The 20,334-nt window shown below is 39.5% G+C and overlaps 1 protein-coding gene across 5 annotated transcripts in view; it reads left to right on the plus strand.

Moving 5' to 3' along the window:
- LOC101945737 (multidrug resistance-associated protein 1-like) overlaps window positions 1-19,452 on the plus strand; it is a 52,859-nt gene extending 33,407 nt beyond the window's left edge. For all 5 annotated transcript variants that reach the window (XM_065575765.1, XM_065575777.1, XM_065575771.1 and 2 more), the window contains 14 exons: window positions 90-276; window positions 2,365-2,437; window positions 3,007-3,067; window positions 4,256-4,475; window positions 5,233-5,387; window positions 6,612-6,767; window positions 7,935-8,134; window positions 9,236-9,362; window positions 11,680-11,781; window positions 14,561-14,704; window positions 15,719-15,877; window positions 16,722-16,888; window positions 18,000-18,194; window positions 18,709-19,452. In XM_065575765.1, coding sequence (XP_065431837.1) covers window positions 90-276; window positions 2,365-2,437; window positions 3,007-3,067; window positions 4,256-4,475; window positions 5,233-5,387; window positions 6,612-6,767; window positions 7,935-8,134; window positions 9,236-9,362; window positions 11,680-11,781; window positions 14,561-14,704; window positions 15,719-15,877; window positions 16,722-16,888; window positions 18,000-18,194; window positions 18,709-18,835 — 2,073 coding nt within the window. In that variant the 3' untranslated portion in view covers window positions 18,836-19,452. The remainder of the gene's footprint in view (window positions 1-89; window positions 277-2,364; window positions 2,438-3,006; window positions 3,068-4,255; window positions 4,476-5,232; window positions 5,388-6,611; window positions 6,768-7,934; window positions 8,135-9,235; window positions 9,363-11,679; window positions 11,782-14,560; window positions 14,705-15,718; window positions 15,878-16,721; window positions 16,889-17,999; window positions 18,195-18,708) is intronic.
- Window positions 19,453-20,334: the final 882 nt, after the last annotated feature.

The following is a 20,334-nucleotide window of genomic DNA, read 5'->3' on the forward strand; positions in this document are numbered from 1 at the left end:
AAAACAAAAAAACAAAAAAAAAAACCTTGTACTGATAGTACACACTTCATTTTCATATGGTAAAAAAGAAAATGTTTTGTGTTTTTCAGACGCGTATTTTAGTGACCCATAACCTGACATTCCTGCCTCAGACAGATGTTATAATTGTAATGGAAAATGGCAGGATAACGCATATGGGAACCTACCAAGAGCTGCTCTCAGAAAGAGCTAACTTTGCTGAACTCCTTCAAGTCTTCAGTGCAGAAAATAAAAGTGAAGAGACACCTCAAATGAAAAGTGAGCACATATATTTTTGAATATACCATATTTTCCTAAAACCTAGTTTTACCTTTCTACATCAGTCGCTAAGACATTTTTTTTTCCTTAGGGGATTGAATAGCACAAGGATTTGGTAAAGGGATACAAAGCCTTTCCCCCTACTATCACTTGTTTGAATTCAGCCAGGTCTAGATGCTGAGATTCCAAGTTATAAACTGGAATAAAATTCAGGCACTATTGGAATAGTAAATCATTGACTTCAGGCACCTAAAGGCCCTCATGTGACCAGGGTCTATCTGAATATAAGTAATTCCTGGAACAAGAAACTGCCACATAGTTCCATGTTTTTTCTGCTTATGCTTTTTTGTCCTGTCAACTCCTAATTGACTTTAGTCAAAGATTCATTTTGATGCATCTGACACTTCAATAATTCTGACTTTTATAGCCATTTTTAGTTTTTATAGTAATACCTGTTGGTACTAATCTACATGGTGTTACATTAGAAACCCCCCTCCATTTCCATAAGTTTATGGAACATGTTATGGTGAAGTATGGCATAGGAATTGTCAACCTGAGAGCATTTCTTTTCCTCTTGCACATATACAAAGAAAGTGTTCTGCACTTTTCAGAGGGATGTTTAGGCTTAACATTTTACCTAACTGACAGCTCTTACAATATTGTTGGGAAAGACTTTACATGGAAAGTTTCTAACGTATTGCTCTAGTGCTGAGAAACAAACAATTCCTTGTTTCGTATCTCCTATTTCTGTATAGTAGTTAAACAATAATTGTATTCTCAGATTGCAAAAGATGCTGCTACTGTGTAAATTGACATTTTTTTTGGTTAGCAAGACTTCTGTGGTAATGATATATTTATGAAAAATAGTGGGATGGAAACAAATCAGTTTTTGCATAATGAAATAGCCCAGGCTCAACAGAGTGATTATTGTCAGACGTCTAAGGGGACACTCCTGACAACTGTAAGTAAAGATAATTAACACATAAACTTTAAAAAACAGCTGCTATATATTACAGATATACAAATATCCTAGAATAGGCAAATACCTTTCTTAATGTTCATTTGTAGCATGCAGTAGAAGCATGGCTGTGAATGGATATAAACGGTAAATGGACAAAATTATAGGTGAATTCAGCACAACAGATGTATGCAGAAAACAGTTTTATTTTAACAGGCTTATTGACTTAAATGACAGCAAGACCAAAAAGAAACAATTTCATACTATCACTGCAATTTTTTTTACGCCTTTTCTTGATATTAGCATAACATATGCAGGAAAATGGAAAATAACTTCATACAGTGGTACTTAAAGGACAATGCAAGTGTTATTTGCTTTCAAGTTTTACCTCTGACCATGCTGAGCTGAACAGTCTGACTAGCAGCTACAGGACAGGGGATCCACCCAACTTTGGGGTGGATAAAAGGACAGTCCCTGAAGAACTGAGGGGAGAGGCAGACTGCTGGGGACCAGACTGAATCCCAGTCCTCAGAGGTTATGGTGTCTGGGTTAAGATAGTCATACATATGCCTTTAGGTAAGATAGATATATCTGTAGACCATCTGTTGTGTTAAAACCCTATTTCTCTGTTTATGCTTTGTTCCTACTATTGGGATTAAACAATATTTCTGTTTTGAAAAGGCTGTTCGGAGTCACTGTGTTCACCTACTCATCACAGGGATCTTGAAGTGGACAAGGCTTGTAGGTAGCTGAACCCAGCTGTGTCTGCTGAGTAACTAGGGTTAGTACACAGGGAACCTATTCTGAAAGTGGAAGAATCCCAGGATTGCACTCTGGGAGATGTGAAGGTACGGGCCTGTCACCTGAAAAGACTCACTCAAGCTAAAGAGGGGGTCAAAGGTGCAGCTGGCTCTGAACTGTGACTCTGCTATTAATCTAAACCAACATATTCATACAGTAAACATCCCAATAACCAGGTCAATATACAGTATTCATATATAGTTATAGAGCAGCCCCACTTCCACCTCACCTGCATTCTCTCCTTTTTTATTTCTCAGTTCTTAATTATTGTAGCTGTCTGAACAAACTATAAAGACTCGAAAAAAGTATTTTCCATTTTTTCACTCTAGTGGCTTCTTTAAAGAGAGAGAGTCAAAAAGGCAATACTCTGCCTCAAAAAGAGCTCCTGGGGCATAAAGACTGGTAAGTACTGAAAGTAAGCAGTACACGGCCACGCTCTGATTTGGGGAGGGTAATTGAAGTGATACTAGAACTACTCCAGCCTCCTGCACTTAGGGAGTGCACAGTGCAAGATTTGGGTGCAAATCTGGGCTAGGGGAGGGGCTGTTTGCATCGTCTCCACTCCATCAGTTCATAAGCAACATAAGAATATGGCTTTGTTTGTTCTAATGTCCTTTGCACTTCTGCTGCTCCCTAGCATTGGTTTGGTTTGCTTTTTTGTGTACATCAGACTGCTTCTACGTTCTGTTCGATAGTTGAGTAAATTCCTAGGGGCAGACATCTATTTGCAAGTTTGTAAAGCACTGTGTGCACTTAGGACACTGCATCAATCATGGTTATTGTGTCTGGCTGCACTAACATTTTAATGATAAAAAGGAAGGGCTTGGAAATACACTGGCATTTTCAAGGAAGAGGAATTCACAGACCTTTAAGTTCACTGTTTTTGTTCAAGATTGATTCGGTGTATGTGCTTTTCTTGATGTTTCACTTCATGTTTATGATTAAATTACATTTAACATTGTTATTTGCAGTTCTTCCTTTGAACAAACCAAAGCATTCTCAATGAAGAAAGAAAATGTTGCTACTGGCAGCGTAAGCATTGGATAAATTACCTTTGTAGTTTTCTATATTCATGTAATCTGTTAAAGTAATTATAGGCAGGGCTGGTAGCACCACCTATTAAGATTTCCTGACATTGCCCATTATAAGACGCAGTTTTCAGTTATTGGTAGCTGTGCCAAACGTTAACCAGTTGGGCTGAAATTTTCCATACTAGGCATCTGCCTCAAGGTGAATGTTTTGGGAAAAATTCAGCGAAATAGTTCAGCTGTTTCTGAGATCAGGGCTAGAGAAAAGCATGTTTTGCCCATGTTAAAAATAATTCTGGTGACCCCTTCTTTGAAAAGTTCTAATGCCTCCATGTTTTGTAGCAGAGGCTTGAAATTTGGCAAGAGGGTGGCCTTTGTGTCAGGGATTTGCTTTTTGCGATCACTGTGAAAATCTGCCCATATTTGGTCAAGTTATAAGCCTCTGAAAATCTTGTTAAGTAGTCTGGAAAATCAGGTCTGAGATATCTCAAATTGGGCACAGAAAATTATTGGATTCTTTTGAGCTGAATCTTACTGTGCCTCAGCTTGCAGTCTGTAAAATGTGGATGATGCCCTCGGTGTCATCAAAATTAATCAATAAATATTTGTGTAGTGACGAGCATCATAGGAAAGACCATGAGAAAAATTCATAATTCTGTATTCAAAGTAGGGTTTGAATAGCATGAAGTAAATAAGGTCAACAGCACACATTATTTAGTGAGGCAAAAACAAATGAATAATTGCTTATTAAGTGAGCACCATTGATCCTGTGCACCTAAATGAGACTGGGGTCCTATTGAAAAGAGTAGTATATGATCATGTAATTAATTATAGTACTATAGTGCATTCGCAGAAAGGGGGCAAGTTGTGGGTACTTAGACAACCTTAATTTTGGCATTTCCTAACATTTTTAGGCTTGATTTTGCAACCTTAATGTTGTTTTTAATGTTCTGTGTAGCATATATTAATGGTATCCCTCCCTGTACAGCTGACAAATTTTATTATAAGGGGAAAAATTATTTCTGGGGGAAATAGATTTTTGGAAGACCCAAAATATGACTGCATGTGATTAAATTATTGGATTTCATATTTATATGAATGTCTGAAGAAATTAGTATATTCAGTTCATTTACTGTAATTTGCCTTTCACAGTGACATTTTTTAGTAACTCCTGTGCTTTTCTTGTATTTAGATGACAATGTCAGTTATTTTGAAATACCTGCAAGCATTTGGCTGGCTATGGGTATGGCTAACCCTAGCAGCTTATTTAGGACAAAATGCAGTAGCTATAGGACAAAATCTGTGGCTTAGCACCTGGTCAGCAGAAGAAGAAAAAAATAAGGATTACACAGAGTGGAAACACTTAAGAAACAATAAACTTGGTGTCTATGGGCTTTTGGGATTCATACAAGGTAAGGTTAAGCATACAAGACTTTATTTTCTCTGTATTTGCAAAGCTTAGTTGCCTGGGGTTCTTTTACATCCTGTTAAATCTGTAATGGAGACTGCAGATGTGTAATACAAAGACAAACTATATTGGTCATTCTGTAATCAGATGCAGGGCCGGCTCCAGGCACCAGCTTAACAAGCAGGTGCTTGGGGCGGCCAAGGGAGAGGGACGGCATGTGCGGCAATTCGGGGGCGACAGGTCCCTCACTCCCTCTAGGATTGCGATCGCGGCTTTTTTTTTTTTTTTTTTTTTTGCTTGGGGTGGCAGAAATGCTGGAGCCGGCCCTGATCATATGTGTGTATAGTAGCAAACTAGAATCACTTCACATTTGGTGTGGGGGAGTGGTAGGGAGAAAGGATCAAGCTAGGGAGCTGTAAAGTGAGGGAATGATTGAAAAGGCAGATTAGACTAATTTGTAATATGGCTGTCCTTGGAACCAAGTCAATGTTGTTGTTTGAACAAGTGCACATTCTAGCTAATGAGGTGTTACTATTTTTGTGGAGTTAGATGTCAGTGTCCATGTCACGGCTAGTGTTAACAGGAATCACATGCACCTGCTAAAGGTAGAATAGACTTCCTTATGAAGGGGTAAGATGTGAACAGATGAGTATGTAAAACAAATCTTTATAGTGGGCCTACCAGACTGAAGTGTGATGTCTTGGACAAAAAAAACTCACCTGACATTGTTTTATTTATTTATGTATTCATTCATTCTTAAGGTCTTCTGGTCTGCTATGGTGCATATGTGCTTACTCGGGGATCCCTCTGTGCTTCTCGGACATTGCATAATCACATGTTAGCCAACGTGCTGCACCTTCCCCTCCAGTACTTTGAAACTAATCCAGTAGGTCAGATCATCAATAGATTCACAAAGGTAAAGGAAAAACATGTCCACATTTTTTAGAAAATGTACAGTAAAGAACTACAACTTTAATGCCATGTAATGCTTCTAAAAATCAAAGAGTAATACCAGATAATAGACATCTGTTTCAGTATAAAAAGAAGCCTATGCAAATGCCACAGAATACTTTCCTGGAAAAGTCATCAGTACCTTTTATCAACTGAAGGCCTTTTAATATTGTTCTTGTCCATAGTCACTGGGCATGCTTTCCTCAGAGCACAGTCCTGCAACCTAGAGGTGTTAAGCTGAGTTGAGCTCAGTCTGGTTGTGACAGGTTGCCCCCCTTAGGATGGCATTTGATGTGCTAAGATACTACTGAGTCCACCTGTTATGCCAGCTTGGGCACCCCTTTTACCTTTCTTGCTGAGCCAGGCTATTAAGTCTCCTCCAGCGCACACACAGGCAGGGCCACACCCAACTGCAGAATGAAACACTGAGATCAGTTCTTGGAAGGCTCAGCTTAAGGGACTTGCCCCAGCACTCAGGTGTCCACCTCCCTTGGAGTACAGACCCAAAAGTATCTTTTGAAATCCGCCACCTCCCTCAATGTGGAGAAAGGTATGCATGGCCTCTTATCCCCCCCCCCAATTATAAATTGCATAAACTGGGTTATATTATAAATGAGAAATAAGTTTATTAACTACAGAAGGTAGATTTTAAGTGAATATAAGAGATAACAGGCAGAACAAAGCAGATTCCTAAGCAAATAAAACAAATAAAGCAAAAAAGGAACAGAAATAACAGGAGTGAGTAGAAAAGTTGAGAGTTGAATTCATGGTCTCTGGTTCCCAGTCTCATATGCCTTCTCTTGCCTAATAGTATTTTGAGAGGGGAGTATTTAGCTGCCACTATGAATTTGTCTGTGGCAGTTCAGTTTGGCACATTAAGCTACAGAGCATACTCACCAACTATGGAACAGTCTGATATTTTAGCAACAAGCCTCTAACAACGTCTACTGAGCAAAGTTCAGATGGGAAATATGAGTAATTATATCTATTTGTAGTATTCGACAGACTACAATATGTTAAATTAATCCGTTGTATATCAGTATGTCACCAACACTTTTCCCCCAACAATTTTTGCTGCAGTAAAAGGATTTTGGTTGTTTGAGTTCAGAGTCTAAGGACAGTTTCTTGAGAAATGTCTACAGTTTTAGTAAGGAGACATTAAAACTAATTTTTGTGTGTAATATCACAGGACATGTTTATCATTGATCTACGCTTCCATTACTACTTACGGACCTGGTTAAACTGTACACTAGATGTTATTGGAACCATTCTAGTAATCATGTCTGCTTCACCTCTCTTCATACTGGTAGTTATTCCCCTTGGATACCTGTATTTTATTATCCAAGTAAGTTTTTTAAACTTTTACAACAAGAGATATGTATTTTCCGTGTGTGTGTGTGTGTGTGCGTGTGTGAGAGAGAAAGAGACTGAAACAAAATCATTATTAAGCATTGTCTAAAACAATTGGGTGTAAATTGTAAATCTTGCCTGAAAAGCCAAAGTAGAAACCTAAGAAACTTATATTTTAGTATTCTGCCACACCAATTCTCCGCCCCCCAGCCCACACACACACTTTTTAAAGCTGACTCCTAAAGCTGACTACTCAGGCTTCTCACAAGTAGCCAGAGTAGTAAAATACATTTTGAATGTTTCCTACAGTAATGCCTGTCTTTGTCAGTGACTTCTATTTTTTCCTGCTCATCTATTTTTCTCTTACAAGATATTATATTGTAGTCCTCCTAAGAAAACCAATAAAATTGTATGACAAAAAAATGGGCATGTGATATGGGAAAACAGAGAGTCAAAGCAAAAACTGAAGTAGAGTGTGTGCTACCCTGGAACAACACGTGCAGATATTTGTAGGGCCTAGCTTGCTTCAAGATAATATATAGCACAGATATGACTTATAGCACTGAGGAACAGGAACTTAGAGAAATCCCTTAACTAAATTTCAACTGTCATTTTAATGTGTCAGAAAAACTGTCCTTTGAAACATCGGCTTCCCTATCTCTGTTCCAGGCTCTGTTGATGTCAGACATGTTCATAATGTACGCTATGCTAATAGATATAAATGAGGAAGCAGAGAGGCTATCAACCTTTGATCAAGATTTGAGAATATACATAATTATACTGATGAAAATTAAGGTGGATCCTCATTTGAACATAAGTCAGGAAATTCCAATATAAAGTTTAGTTCATCTCCTTAATGGGTGTATGTTACAACAGGAGTGATGGCAATTTTGGAAATGACACTCCTCTTACTGCTAGCCCTCCTAGTAGTTTACATGCCTGGTTATTACATTAAGACACAGACATTATCCACCCCCCTGAATTAAGAGAAATTTTTGAAAAGTTCTCTGCTAAAATTGTTTGGCCTTTTTTGATTATGATATGCAAATAAGCCACAAGTTGTACTTGAAGTTTCAAAGCTGTGTGAAACTTGTTTTCTAATCTTTTTCCAGCCTTTATAGTAACTTAGAATCTGCCTCTTTTGTATCTGTTGTTTCCTTAGCGATACTACATAGCTAGTTCACGACAAATCCGACGATTAGCTGGAGCATCACACTCTCCTGTGATCTCCCACTTCAGTGAAACTCTCTTAGGACTGTCTACAATCCGAGCATTTGGACACCAAGAAAGATTCATTAGACAAAACAAAGATGTGGTGAATGAGAACTTGGTTTGCTTCTACAACAATGTTATCTCAAACAGGTACTGTATTAACAATCTAGAATTTACAGAAGTTATGCAGAGTGGGTCAAATCCTGCTCCTGTTGAAATCAGTGGCTAAAATAATAAGCTTTGATGGGAGCAGGCTCCTTAAGAGATTAAAACAATCCTAAAATGTGTGTAAGTACTATTCAGCACTCTTAGTACTGGCTTTGTGGTTTGTATCTAGGCAATGGGGTATGTCGTCCTCTGTGTGCAGGAATCCAATTAATTTATAGGAGATAGATATGCTTGCTCTGCGATGAGAATATTCTACAACAATGAAGTCTACTAACAGCTGCTGGAAGGGGAGAATTATAAACTGTCTAATTTTTCCCTACATGATTTTATAAAGAGATGCAATTGGAAAGTGCATATTTCATGAGCACTTCCGTGTTTCTCACTTTAAAAAGATAATTTGTTAAAAGCTGAATTTTTAAAAAAGAGAATCTCTTGTTGCTTCAAGTATATCGGCTGTATTTGTTAGAATGATAATATGTTCTTCAGAATGTTGAAAGTGTAAGTCAGATGGGTTGATGAAGTGATGAGGGTTTATACTTTAGCAGGGAAATGGGGTTAGATCCTCCATCTGTTCATTTCCAGATGTTAACGTGGGGTGTGTTTTTTAAGGTATAGAATTTTAGTAAAGAAAGTGTCATAGTTTTTCGCATATCATCATTGAAACAATAAGAATAAAATCCTGGCCCCATTGAAGTCAATGGGAGTTTTGACTTCAGGGGCGTTAGAATTTTATTCTGCCCCAACATAAAAGTTCTTATAGAACTCAAAGCTAGATTCAGTCTTATTTGTGGAGTTGGTGTCTATATATATGGATTGGGGAGAAGTCTGGCCTAGCTGACAGAGCACTGGACTGTTCCAGCTCTGCCACTGGCCTGTTGGGTAATCTTGGGCAAGTCACTTATCCTCTCTGTGCCTCAGTTTTCCCATCTGTAAAATTGAGATAATGATACTTACTTTCTTTGTAAAGTACATTGATGAAAAGTGCTATAAGAACTAATTGTTGAATTTTTACTATATTATCAATGTTCCATAATAAAAGTTCTGTAGATAAGTCAATTTTTTTTCTGGCTACATTGACTACAGGTGGTTGGCTGTCAGGCTTGAATTTCTAGGAAACCTGATGGTTTTCTTTGCTGCCTTGTTTGCAGTGCTGGCTGGAAATACAGTGAATTCCTCTACAGTGGGTTTATCCATATCATATGCACTGAATGTAAGTGATGGTATAGTTTTGATGCTTCTACAATATTTCATATGGAAGGCAAGAATGACTGGGGTAAAATTTCGTAGGCCAAATTCTGCACAGTTACACCTGTGCAACTTTTAATCTCATGGATGTAACTGAGCAGAATGTACTCTCATTACTATGTGTTTTTCTTTGAATTTACACTAATTATGAAAGTTTATGTATTATTAACAATTCATATATTGATAGGTTTAAATGCAACAACAAAATATTGGAATATTGAAACAGAATTTTAAATATCAAACTTACTACACTGGGTGGCTTACTTTTGGTATTTTGCTAGTTTGGAGAAGGGAGGTAGTCTAATCAATTGCAGTCATGTTTTCAGATGCGTGCTTTCTAGTGGCACTAGCTGCAATATTTAGGTTGCCATCATTGCAAGGAGGAGGTTGGTTTAAAAATTAGTTTTGTATTGGTATTGAAGTATTTAATGGAAACATTTCCAATGGCCCTATGTTATTAAAAAAAAAAAAAGCATAGTTGGGACCACATTTGGCAAGCATGTCCCTTGTAATAAGGAGGGCTAGAACTGTGTTGATTAGTGGCTAGAGAGACAATAAAACCTAACGATTTAAAGAGTTTTAAAAACCCACGCATCCACAATATCTTGATAGTTTGGTCCTATCTCCTGAGTACTTTCTCTCTCTCTCTCTCTCTCTCTCTCCCTCTCTCTCATCCTGTTATCTAAAATTAGAATGTATGCTCTTTGGGGTAAAGTGACATGGACAGCTATATCAATATACCCATGAAGATGATACTGGCTACTGCAAGACTTTATACCTGCTAAGACCTGAATTCAGTGTTTTGTGATTTTCCTGCAACAGATTGCATCAACACAAGAAAGGGTATTTCATTTCCTGCATGCCTTAACACCAAAACACAGGCATCTTAATTGGAGGATCACAGCTCTGAACTCAGGTCTTTTCAGATAGGTATATTACAAACTAGCTGTTTTATTTGCCTTTTAATCTTATACACGTTTGGTTAAATATGTGATCTCAGTACAACTGATTATTTTTTGTTCAGAAGCCTTTAGGGTCATCTTTAAATATTCCTCCCTCAGGACAAAATTGTAACCTCGGATGGCTAGTTTATTAACCCATTTTGTCACCAACCAGTTTTGTTAAAGTATATTTTTTAGTTCTGATATATAATGTACAATGTCTTAGAACAGTTTAAAATAGACCAATTTTGTACTGCTGTACCTGAGCATGTCATTTCACAGCCATCACATGGCAACTGTGAGAATTCACATATAAAATTAGTGTCCACTGCATTAACTTGCAGATATTGGTCTAGGTAGCACGAGTACTTGCAGAAATAGCTTCTCAGTGCTTGAGGATAGAAATGATTTGGCAGACACTATGGACCTGATCCCCAGGTGCACTGCAGCTGCTTTTGCCACGCTGTTAATTTACTTGTGTAAATGGCTCAGGGAGGATTGTCCCAGTGTAAAGGGAATACTGCAACAGTACACATACAACACAGGCTCATAAACCTACACTTCCTCTTTCTGCCAGTGTAACACAGAAGGGGAGCTTGGTTACTGGGGAAAAGGTGATAGCCAGGGTGCCCTGTACCCTACACTGATCCTGAGCTAGTTTTTCTAACACAGCAAATGGTGGAAGAAGTGCTCAGAGTAGCACTGGGATCAATGCAGTGAAAGTGGAAGCTTAAAGCCAGCTTTGCATACCAACTCCTGACTTGTGCTCTGCGTCTTCTGGAACTATCTAAGCAGCTGACATTGTGTTTTGATGCTATTTCTTGCTATCTATTATACATATCTGAAATATATTATGCTGTTTATGAAGGCCAAGCAATTTTAACACATTCTGTGGAGTGAATCATAGAAATATAGGGTTAAGGGGGCCTCAAGATGTCATTAAATCCAGCCCACTATGCTGTGGCAGGACCAGATAAACCTAGACCAGTAGTCCCCAACCTTTTTAGTCTGGCAGGCACAGACGACAAGCCACGGAGGACCGTGGCGGCGGACGAGCATCCGCCGAAATGCCACCGACAAGCGGCAATGTCAATAGGCGTCACCGCCGAAATGCCTCAGAGAAGCAGTGTCATCCAGAGGCATCGCCGCCGAAATGCCACCGAAAATTGGCGGCATTTCGGTGGCGATGCTTCTGGATGACGCTGCTTCTCAGCGGCATTCCGCCGGCCAGTACGCGGGCGCACTTAGACGCCCCAGCAGGTACCATGGTGCCCGCGGGCACCATGTTGGGACCCCTGACCTAGACCATCTCATGAATATATCTTTATTTTTTTTTTTCAGATAACTCAAACTTTGAATTTTTGGGTGCGTAAAGCATGTGAAATTGAAACTAATGGAGTTTCCATTGAAAGAGTTTGTGAATATGAAAAAATGGACAAAGAGGTGAGCATTTTAGAAGACTAAATATAAACTGAGTATTTGGATATTATTTCATATTTGTGTATAAGCTAGTGACTAACTGATAAAAAGAAAAGAAATTGAATGACTAATACAAATGGCATCTTATAATTAATAATATACATACATTCTCAAAGTGTGATGCATTCACAAACTAATGTATTTGACTTTTTCTTTACACTAATGGTCAGAAAAGTTTTGTATTTTTAATGTTGACCAGTAAGTTTCTTGACATCAGACTTTGTGGTAGCTATGATAGTTAGAAACAAATAAATACATAAAATAAATCTTAAATCTCTAAGTCTCGTCATGAACTACTATCTGAATTTGTCTGTGGATATATCTATACTACAATCACGGAGTGTGATGACAGCTCATGTAGATGAACCTGAGACAGTTTAGCTAGCTCGCTAGCTTGGCTACTGGACCAGTGAAGTCACAGCAGCATGGACTTCAGTGCAGGCTAGCTGCCAGAGTAATTACCCAGGAGGGTATGTACAGCCCATGAAGAAGCCATGCTGTCACTGCTTCACTGCTAATCCAGCTTGTTGAGTATGTCTACATGAGTTGCAATCACACCCCTTGATTGCAATTCAGAAATATACAGTGGTGCAACGATACAGGCAGGGCTGGCTCTAGGCACCAGCGTTCCAAACATGTGCTTGGGGTGGCATTTTCCAAGGGCGCGCAGGCGGCACTCCACCCCCCCCCCCCTTTTTTTTTTTTTTTTTGCTTGGGGCAGCAAAAAGCCGGGAGCCGGCCCTGACCAGAGCCCTGCCGCTGGAGAGCCAGAGCATCGTCCCCTGGAGCCAAGCCCGGGCTGCAGTGGCGAGAGGGACTCCCGGAATGTGTGAGGAGCCAGGGAGGGAGAGAAGCGGACCCCGGGATGCAGGGAGGGAGGAGGGGTCCTGCTGCCACCACTGCTGCTGCTCTGAGTCTCCCCAGGGTGGCGTGGCGTTTCCCCGCCCGAGTGGGCTGTGCAGGGCGCCACCGGGCTGGGCAGGGGGCACAGATCTCGGCTCGCGCACTGACAGGGCAAGTGGCTGGGCAGCCCGAGCTACCCTCTCTTGCCCCCGGACCCAGTCCGCCACGCACCTCCCCCGCCTCAGCTCCGCGCTGCTTGTCCCGGGCCCCCACAGCGCCAGGGGCGGGGAGAGGCGGAGCCCGGCTCTGAGCGGGGCAGTGGGGGATACTGCCCCACCGGGGGACCCCCGCGGCTCAGGCACCTGGGGGTCAGTGTCCGTCCTCTCGGCTCTGCCTGCACGGGGCTGGGGAAGCAGCTGTCAGCACCTGTCCCTCTCAGCCCTTGCACCCCCAATCCCACTCGCAGCCTCTTTACGTGTACCTCCCCCCATTGCTCCTTCACCGCACTCCTTCCCCTTGTACTCTCCCTTCACCCGCATCTCTCCCCTTGTACCCTCCCCCAGCCCTCTCCTCCCACACTTCCCCCTTCCCCTGCACCTCTTCTCCCGCAACCCTCCTGATACCCCCTCTCCTCCTCCACCCTCCTCTGCGAGTACATCATACCCCACTTCTCTGCCAGTGTAGAACCCCCAAGCACCCGCACACCCGCTCCTCTGCCTGAACCCTCTTTACTAGATCCCCATCCCTTTCCGGGTACAAGGTTTGAGGGTTAGTCCCTATGCCTTCCATGTGCATTTGGAGTACTAAAGATGGAGTTGCGGAGGCGAGATTTATACTCAAGTGAAATAAAAATAGGAGAAACAGTTTGATCCCCACTGCAAGTGTAAACGGGGATTGCTGTGGTGAATGAGGAGGTCACGTTTGGTGGGGGGGAGCCCAGGGCTGGGGCGGCAGGGGGTGCGGGTGGGGAGGAAGAGAGAGCCCAGGGCTGGGGTGGGGGGCAGCCAAAAAATTTTTTGCTTGTGGCAGCAAAAAACCTAGAGCCGGCCCTGGATGTTCCATTCACTACAGAGCTTGAGATATTTGCCATCATCAAAACCTTTGCTACTAGGCTGATACAAAAGTTGCAAGGTAGGAGTGGATATTCTATAAATTACTGTAACTAGAATAACAGTTGCCCATCACAACTCTAGGTTGGAGTGTTCCGCTCTGCTTCCATGAGAGGAGAACAAACCTGCTGGGGTATAAGAAGGGCTGGCTTCACAGAATGTCCCTCTCCTCTCTGCTGTCGAAGCTCCTCTATGGTGGCTTCACTGGTTTGGGCTCCAGACTCCAAGAGCCAGGGCTGCCATTCTCAAATACTGCTACTTCCCATAGTGGGCCAAATAAGCCAAAGTGATTCCTGACCTTAACTAGCATGGGTTCGCTCCTCATATAGTCCAAACAGTGTGTCCTAGGCATCTTTTTCAAAGTAAGTGGCATTGCAGACATGAATAAAGTTGTTAGAAAGGTGCAGGCTGTACTTTGCTGAGAATAGTGAATGTATTACAAACTACTAACAGCCAGGGCCTTGGAAGCCTGAGTCTCTTTCAAAACTCAGGTGTGTGAGTTGGTAAAATAATCAAGGTACCTAAGGTAGCTCTCTAAATGAATATGTGCAATCTTTGTCTGAGTCTGGTTACTGAGAAGGATTATGTGATGCCTCTGCATGTGGTGAAGTATTTTTTAATTAAAAATCCTGATGTCCAAGAAGCTGTCTGACTTCTCAGTGCATTGGATTGAGTGTGAGTCATCATCATGTGTTTACTTGTATTTTTAAAATTATAAATGGCTTGCATCAAGCCAAGTGGCTTGTAAAAATGTAAAGCAGTGCACTAAAACAATGTTAATTTAATTTCAGGCCCCCTGGATAATGTCTAAAAGGCCCCCGATGGGATGGCCCAATAAAGGGATAATAGAGTTCATTAATTACCAAGCTCGGTATAGAACAGATCTTGGTTTGGCCCTACAGGATGTCTCCTTCCAAACGCACAGTAAAGAGAAGGTATTGTACATAATACGAAATAATCAAAAATAGTTTAATTGGCCCCTTAATTTTCTACATTCAATAGATTTCATGTATGAAAGCATAACTGAAGGAGTCCAAATTAGGATAATTCTTACTGGGTATGTAAATAATAAGCTATTAGAATTCATGAAACTATTTTCTAAATGGTTGCACAGGCAAAGGAAAAAGTATATTTTAATCTAAGTTTTATTAATGGCAACATTAGATACAAGGGGACAGATGCTCATATGGTGTAAATTGATGTAGCTCAACTGACTTGAATGGGACTCCACTGATTTACAGAAGCTGAAGATCTGTACCAAGGTTTTTAAACAACAGACTTTAGTTTCAAGTTATGCTATAGCTTGATTAGTAATGCCAATTAGAAACCAATCCTATCAAGTGCTGAGTGCCTCACAGTAAACTTATGCAACCAATTTTTTTGTAATAATCTTTTGCTCTCCGTTTCCCAGACATTAATTTTTCTTTTTTGTCTTTTACGTATGGTAAATGAGTATGTTTCTAATGAGGGCAGCATTAACACAGATCCTTTTATTTCTTGTTTGGGCACCAACCATAGTTAGGTTAGTTTATCTCCAGAAACAGTATGAACAAAGTCATGAGCCAAAGGAACTACTCGTCTGAGTTCACTAGTGTGAGCAAGGGGATCACAATCTGGCCCTAGATTTCTGTGCAGCTGCAGTGCCAGCGGATGGGAATGTTAGCTTTTGGGTGGATACCACAAAACACTTCTTTGGGAATTCCCTCCTACCCCCACAGAAAACTGGACAGTCAGGATCCTGATGATGATTCCCAACCAAAGTATGAGAGAGTTAAGGAAGATCAGAGGTGGGGCCTAAACCACTGGGCTATGGACAAAGGGGCAGTGTTCTTTTCTAACTCATATCTATCTACAGTGTTTAAAGTCACTAAAAAGAAATTGAAGTGTTAGTTTACTACACTCTCCATTATTAAATTAGTTTTTCTTTTAAATTTAATATCTTGTTCCAGGTTGGAATTGTAGGAAGAACAGGAGCTGGTAAATCAACACTCACGAATTGCTTGTTTAGAATTATAGAGAGAGCCGGAGGCAAAATAATTATAGATGGAATTGATATATCAACTATTGGACTACATGATCTACGTGGCAATCTTAACATTATTCCACAGGTAAAATCTGTTTCAGTATAGACACTTCTAGTTCATTCAAACATTAGTTATTGCATATCTATGAAGAAATTCTAAATCCCAAATGCTGAAACTGTAACTATAAGAAAGGCTCCATTTTGTACCAATTCACCAGATGAAAGATAAATCAGGATATTATTACTGGAATTATGGCTAATATTGAAAACTCCGAAGTTACTCATTAATGGGTATGCCCCAAGAAACGGGAGCTTTGAATGTAATCAAATAATACTTGTCATATTGCAAAATTAAAAGTAGCCTTATTGTAGGTGATTTCAATTTAATATTAAATCCCTGTCATCTAAAAGCACAAAACCAGATTCTTAAAGGTTTAAGTGCCTAAAGATGCAGATAGACACCTCCTGGGATTTTCAATAGCACTTACCGGCTTTTGCCTATCTGCCTCTTTAGGTGCTTTAAAAACACTGGCCCATGGATACATTTATAGAAAGCTAGTGGATTTTTTTTTAAACAAACAATGTTCTTTGCTAAATGTACACATTCTTCTTTTTTTAATACATATATTTGAATATATATTTTCATTTACCAAAGACATAGGATAGACCTCTCTCTCTCTCTCTCTCTCTCTCTGTCTTCTCCTTCCCCCCCCACCCCCCTTTTTAGGCTTTGTGGTGTTAAATAATTTGAGCATAGCTAGTTTTGCCTTTTCACTCAGATTTCAAATATTACAGTTTGCCTTTAAAATGCATTATTTCTAGAATACCTTGATTAAAATCTTAACATTCCTGTGAGTTTGTTGAAAAACATTGTTTTGCTTTTTACGCTTTGTGATGCTACTGCTTAGGCATTTTATATTATTTCTTAGGACCCTGTCTTGTTCTCTGGGACCCTCCAATCTAACTTGGATCCCTTTGGAAAATATTCTGATCATGAGCTGTGGGAGGCAGTGGAGTTGTGTGACTTAAAGAATTTTGTCCAGTCACTCCCGAAGAAACTCCTTCATGAGATTTCAGAAGGTGGTGAAAACCTCAGGTATAAAATTTTTAGTATCTACTGGCGAGGGAGCTCTTCTGGTGTGCTAACTTGATTTTCCTTCAATACATTCTACATGACAGTATTCTAATGTTTATCCATATCACAAAAGTGACTCCATCATTCTAAATAGAATGACTCTTGTAAAGCAATTTGTGGTCAGTAGCTAAATAGTAACTGGGTGAAATTTTACACAGGAGGTCAGACCAGATGATCTAATGGTCTCTTCTGGCCTTAAAATCTATTATAGGTGTTTGAGAAATGAGCAAATAGTCCAAGGCAGGGGAAGGACCGCCACAGACAGAATAACTGATATCAGAGAAAAAAGTAACAATATATAAAGTAAGAAGGAAAAGAAAGGGAACAAAATATAACCAAGAGAACACCATCATATGCGCTATATTATATCTTCTATTATTTGTTCAGTGTAGTGGAGTAGCTGTTCAGTTTCTCTTTACAGTGCATTGTTATTTCAAAGATATGCCAGGGACAGTGACACTTTATGGGATAGAAAATTTCTGAGTGTAAGAGTCAGGCCGTTGCAGTCTGCTAAAATCTGAGAAATTTATATAAATGCTTGATAAGCTTTTAGCAGCAGAGTGGCAATCCAGAATTTAAAAAAGCAAAGCAGAAATGGAAAGGTAGTTAATAAATTGGAATGCATCTGCATCCAATGCATCTGAAAAAAATGGAATTTCAAAAAGGGACATTACATTTCCAAAGATAGCATAAGAGAGTCTTTAAAATTCTCATCCTGAACCAACTCCTACCACTGTAAAATACATAATTTAATAATCATCTGCTGTGTATCAGTCTCTTTCAAACGTATCCCATGTCCAAACTAGGACGTGAATATAATAGTGGGTATTAAGTTAACGTGGAAACTGGATGCAAATATGCATCCATCTGGAAAATGGAACCAGGGATGTGCCTCTAAAATAGATTATAAACATGTGGTTTTGCTAACTATTTAAACAAATTATCCTACTCATTGCTTTCTCTCTACAAAATAACCCGATCATGGAATTATTTAGCATTTATTGTGGGTGGAAACACAGCAATGCTTTTGCAAAGTTATTGAAATGACACTGTTTTCAAATATGTTTAACAGTGTTGGGCAGAGGCAGCTTGTGTGTCTTGCCCGGGCTTTGCTACGGAAGACAAAAATTCTGATCTTAGATGAGGCAACAGCCTCTGTTGACATGGAAACCGATAACCTAGTGCAGTCCACCATCCGGAGGGAGTTTCACAACTGCACAGTATTAACTATAGCCCACAGGTTGCATACTATCATGGATTCTGAAAGGTAAGTTTCAATATTGTTTTAAAAAACACATGGTTTCATTTAGACATTGTCAAAGTTGGTAGGCATGAAAGCTGATCTGGCTTGACACTTTCACCACTCCTCCCCATATAATCTATGGTACCATGAAATACATATATACTTATATTAGCAGTAGTTATTGACAGTAAACAGACTGATATTTGTGCTACAGTGATTCTCCTGTTATTACTGAATTTAATTTTTAACTCCATTTTATCCCAGTTGCAAACACAAGTTACTAGCAAGTCCATTTAATTTACCAGAGTAAATTGATTGCACTGTAGAACTTAAGGTGACAAGGCAAAATTTCATTTTCTAAAACCTCTTTTGTGCAGGAGTTCGTAGCTTCATGAATGTCTGCGTTATCTATTGCGAAGAGATTTCCCATAGTAAAGGAATGAGTTCTACCTAAGCCACACCTTCAGTACGGCTAGAAAGTAGGGTTGAAAAAAAATAGCTCAATTTTCCTCATCACCTTTTTGTTTCTGCATTTCAGAGTGCTTGTTCTGGGCTCTGGAAGAATTATAGAATTTGATACCCCACATAATTTATTACTTCAGCAAGGAGTTTTTTCAAAAATGGTTTCTGAGGCTGGGATAACACAAGATACAAATAACTCATGAACTTATTTTTGTGAAGACAAGAATGCTGTTTTTTTCCGAACTCAAATGCAGGAAATGCTCCAGGGATGTGTGGTTAATTGTATCCTTGACATTATAAAATGATCACACAATTTAGGGGAATTGGGTAGTTTTAATACTACAAACTTCTTACATGTGGTAGGATAAATGCTGATGGTTGCTGCTGTTATGATCTGTATTGTGCACACTTCAATCTTCTTTAAAATATTTTTATATACATTTTTCAGTAGAACAAAAAAATGTAAAGCCTTACTTTTCATAGCATACAGTGACTTTTGCTTTAATAAATGATCTGGAGACTACATAAATGCTTGTGAGCCAGACTACTTAACACTCCAGAACCTTCAGCACTTGTTTTGGTTAAATCAGTTTGTATGTTTTAAAGTATTTAGAGAATAATGCAGATTTAACCAGTATCCTCTGTTATAAATAATGAGCTGGTGAAAATTCATTTGAGAATTGTCATTTTATGAACATGGGGGGCTCAATGCTGACTCGAGTCTGTACATGAATATTTTTTAAATTCTTGAGGGGTATATTTGGTTGCTTTTTTTAAATGGTCCTTTGAAAACCCTAAAATAAATGACAAGTTAAACGATTAGTATTTATTTTTGTCTACCTAACTGAGTATTCTCAAGTCACATTGTAACAGAATTCTTAAAAAAGGAAAATCCCTCTGGGAAATATTCACTTTATATTTAAAGCACGTTTGTACAAGCTATTCTTGCACTAGTCATGGCAATAGAACCCTCTTTTCATATTTAATGGGAATGCTAACAAAGCATATTCTTCTATATATAAAGTACTGTAAGTTATGGTTCTAATTTGTTGGCTTGTTTGTGGTTAAACTGGGTGAAAAGATACAGGGACAAGAAGAAAGTTTCCATGAGAATATACAATGCATACTAAAGGATACACAAGAAAAAATGAAATGGTGTTTTGCACTAATTCAAACATTCATGGAGCAGATACAGTTCTATTTTGAGAAGTCATTAACTTCCCCCATAAGAACCTATGCACACATTTGAGATATCTAAGCTGTGGATGCAGGGTACCTGTATCTTATGATGTACCATCTCCTGGATGCCTTATTCTCTTGAGAGATACACTGGTGGAGCTAGAGCACATTGGAATTCACCTAGTCCAACACCAAACTAGCCTCTATCCAAAGCTGTACTCCTTAAGGTCTATAATACCGCCCAAGGAACTACTTTTATAGAGTTCATTGATTTTCCTCTCAGGCCTGATTAGGCTTTGGGCCCCAACCCAGCTTCATTATTGTAGCATAAATGTTGTAGGAGGTCAAGTAGGCACTGAACACTCTGCCTCCTGGTACTCAAATTGAGGTGGGCACCCTGACATAGGAGCCATACTAGGAATAGCAGAGAAGAGTGATCAGTACTTCCCATTGGAGATCCACCAGTAGAACAGCAATTCTAGTCATGTTGGCACAGTCATCAGCTTGATGGGTTTGGTGGTAG

Source organism: Chrysemys picta, chromosome 1 (assembly GCF_011386835.1).
Source record: "Chrysemys picta bellii isolate R12L10 chromosome 1, ASM1138683v2, whole genome shotgun sequence".
NCBI lineage: Eukaryota > Metazoa > Chordata > Testudines > Emydidae > Chrysemys > Chrysemys picta.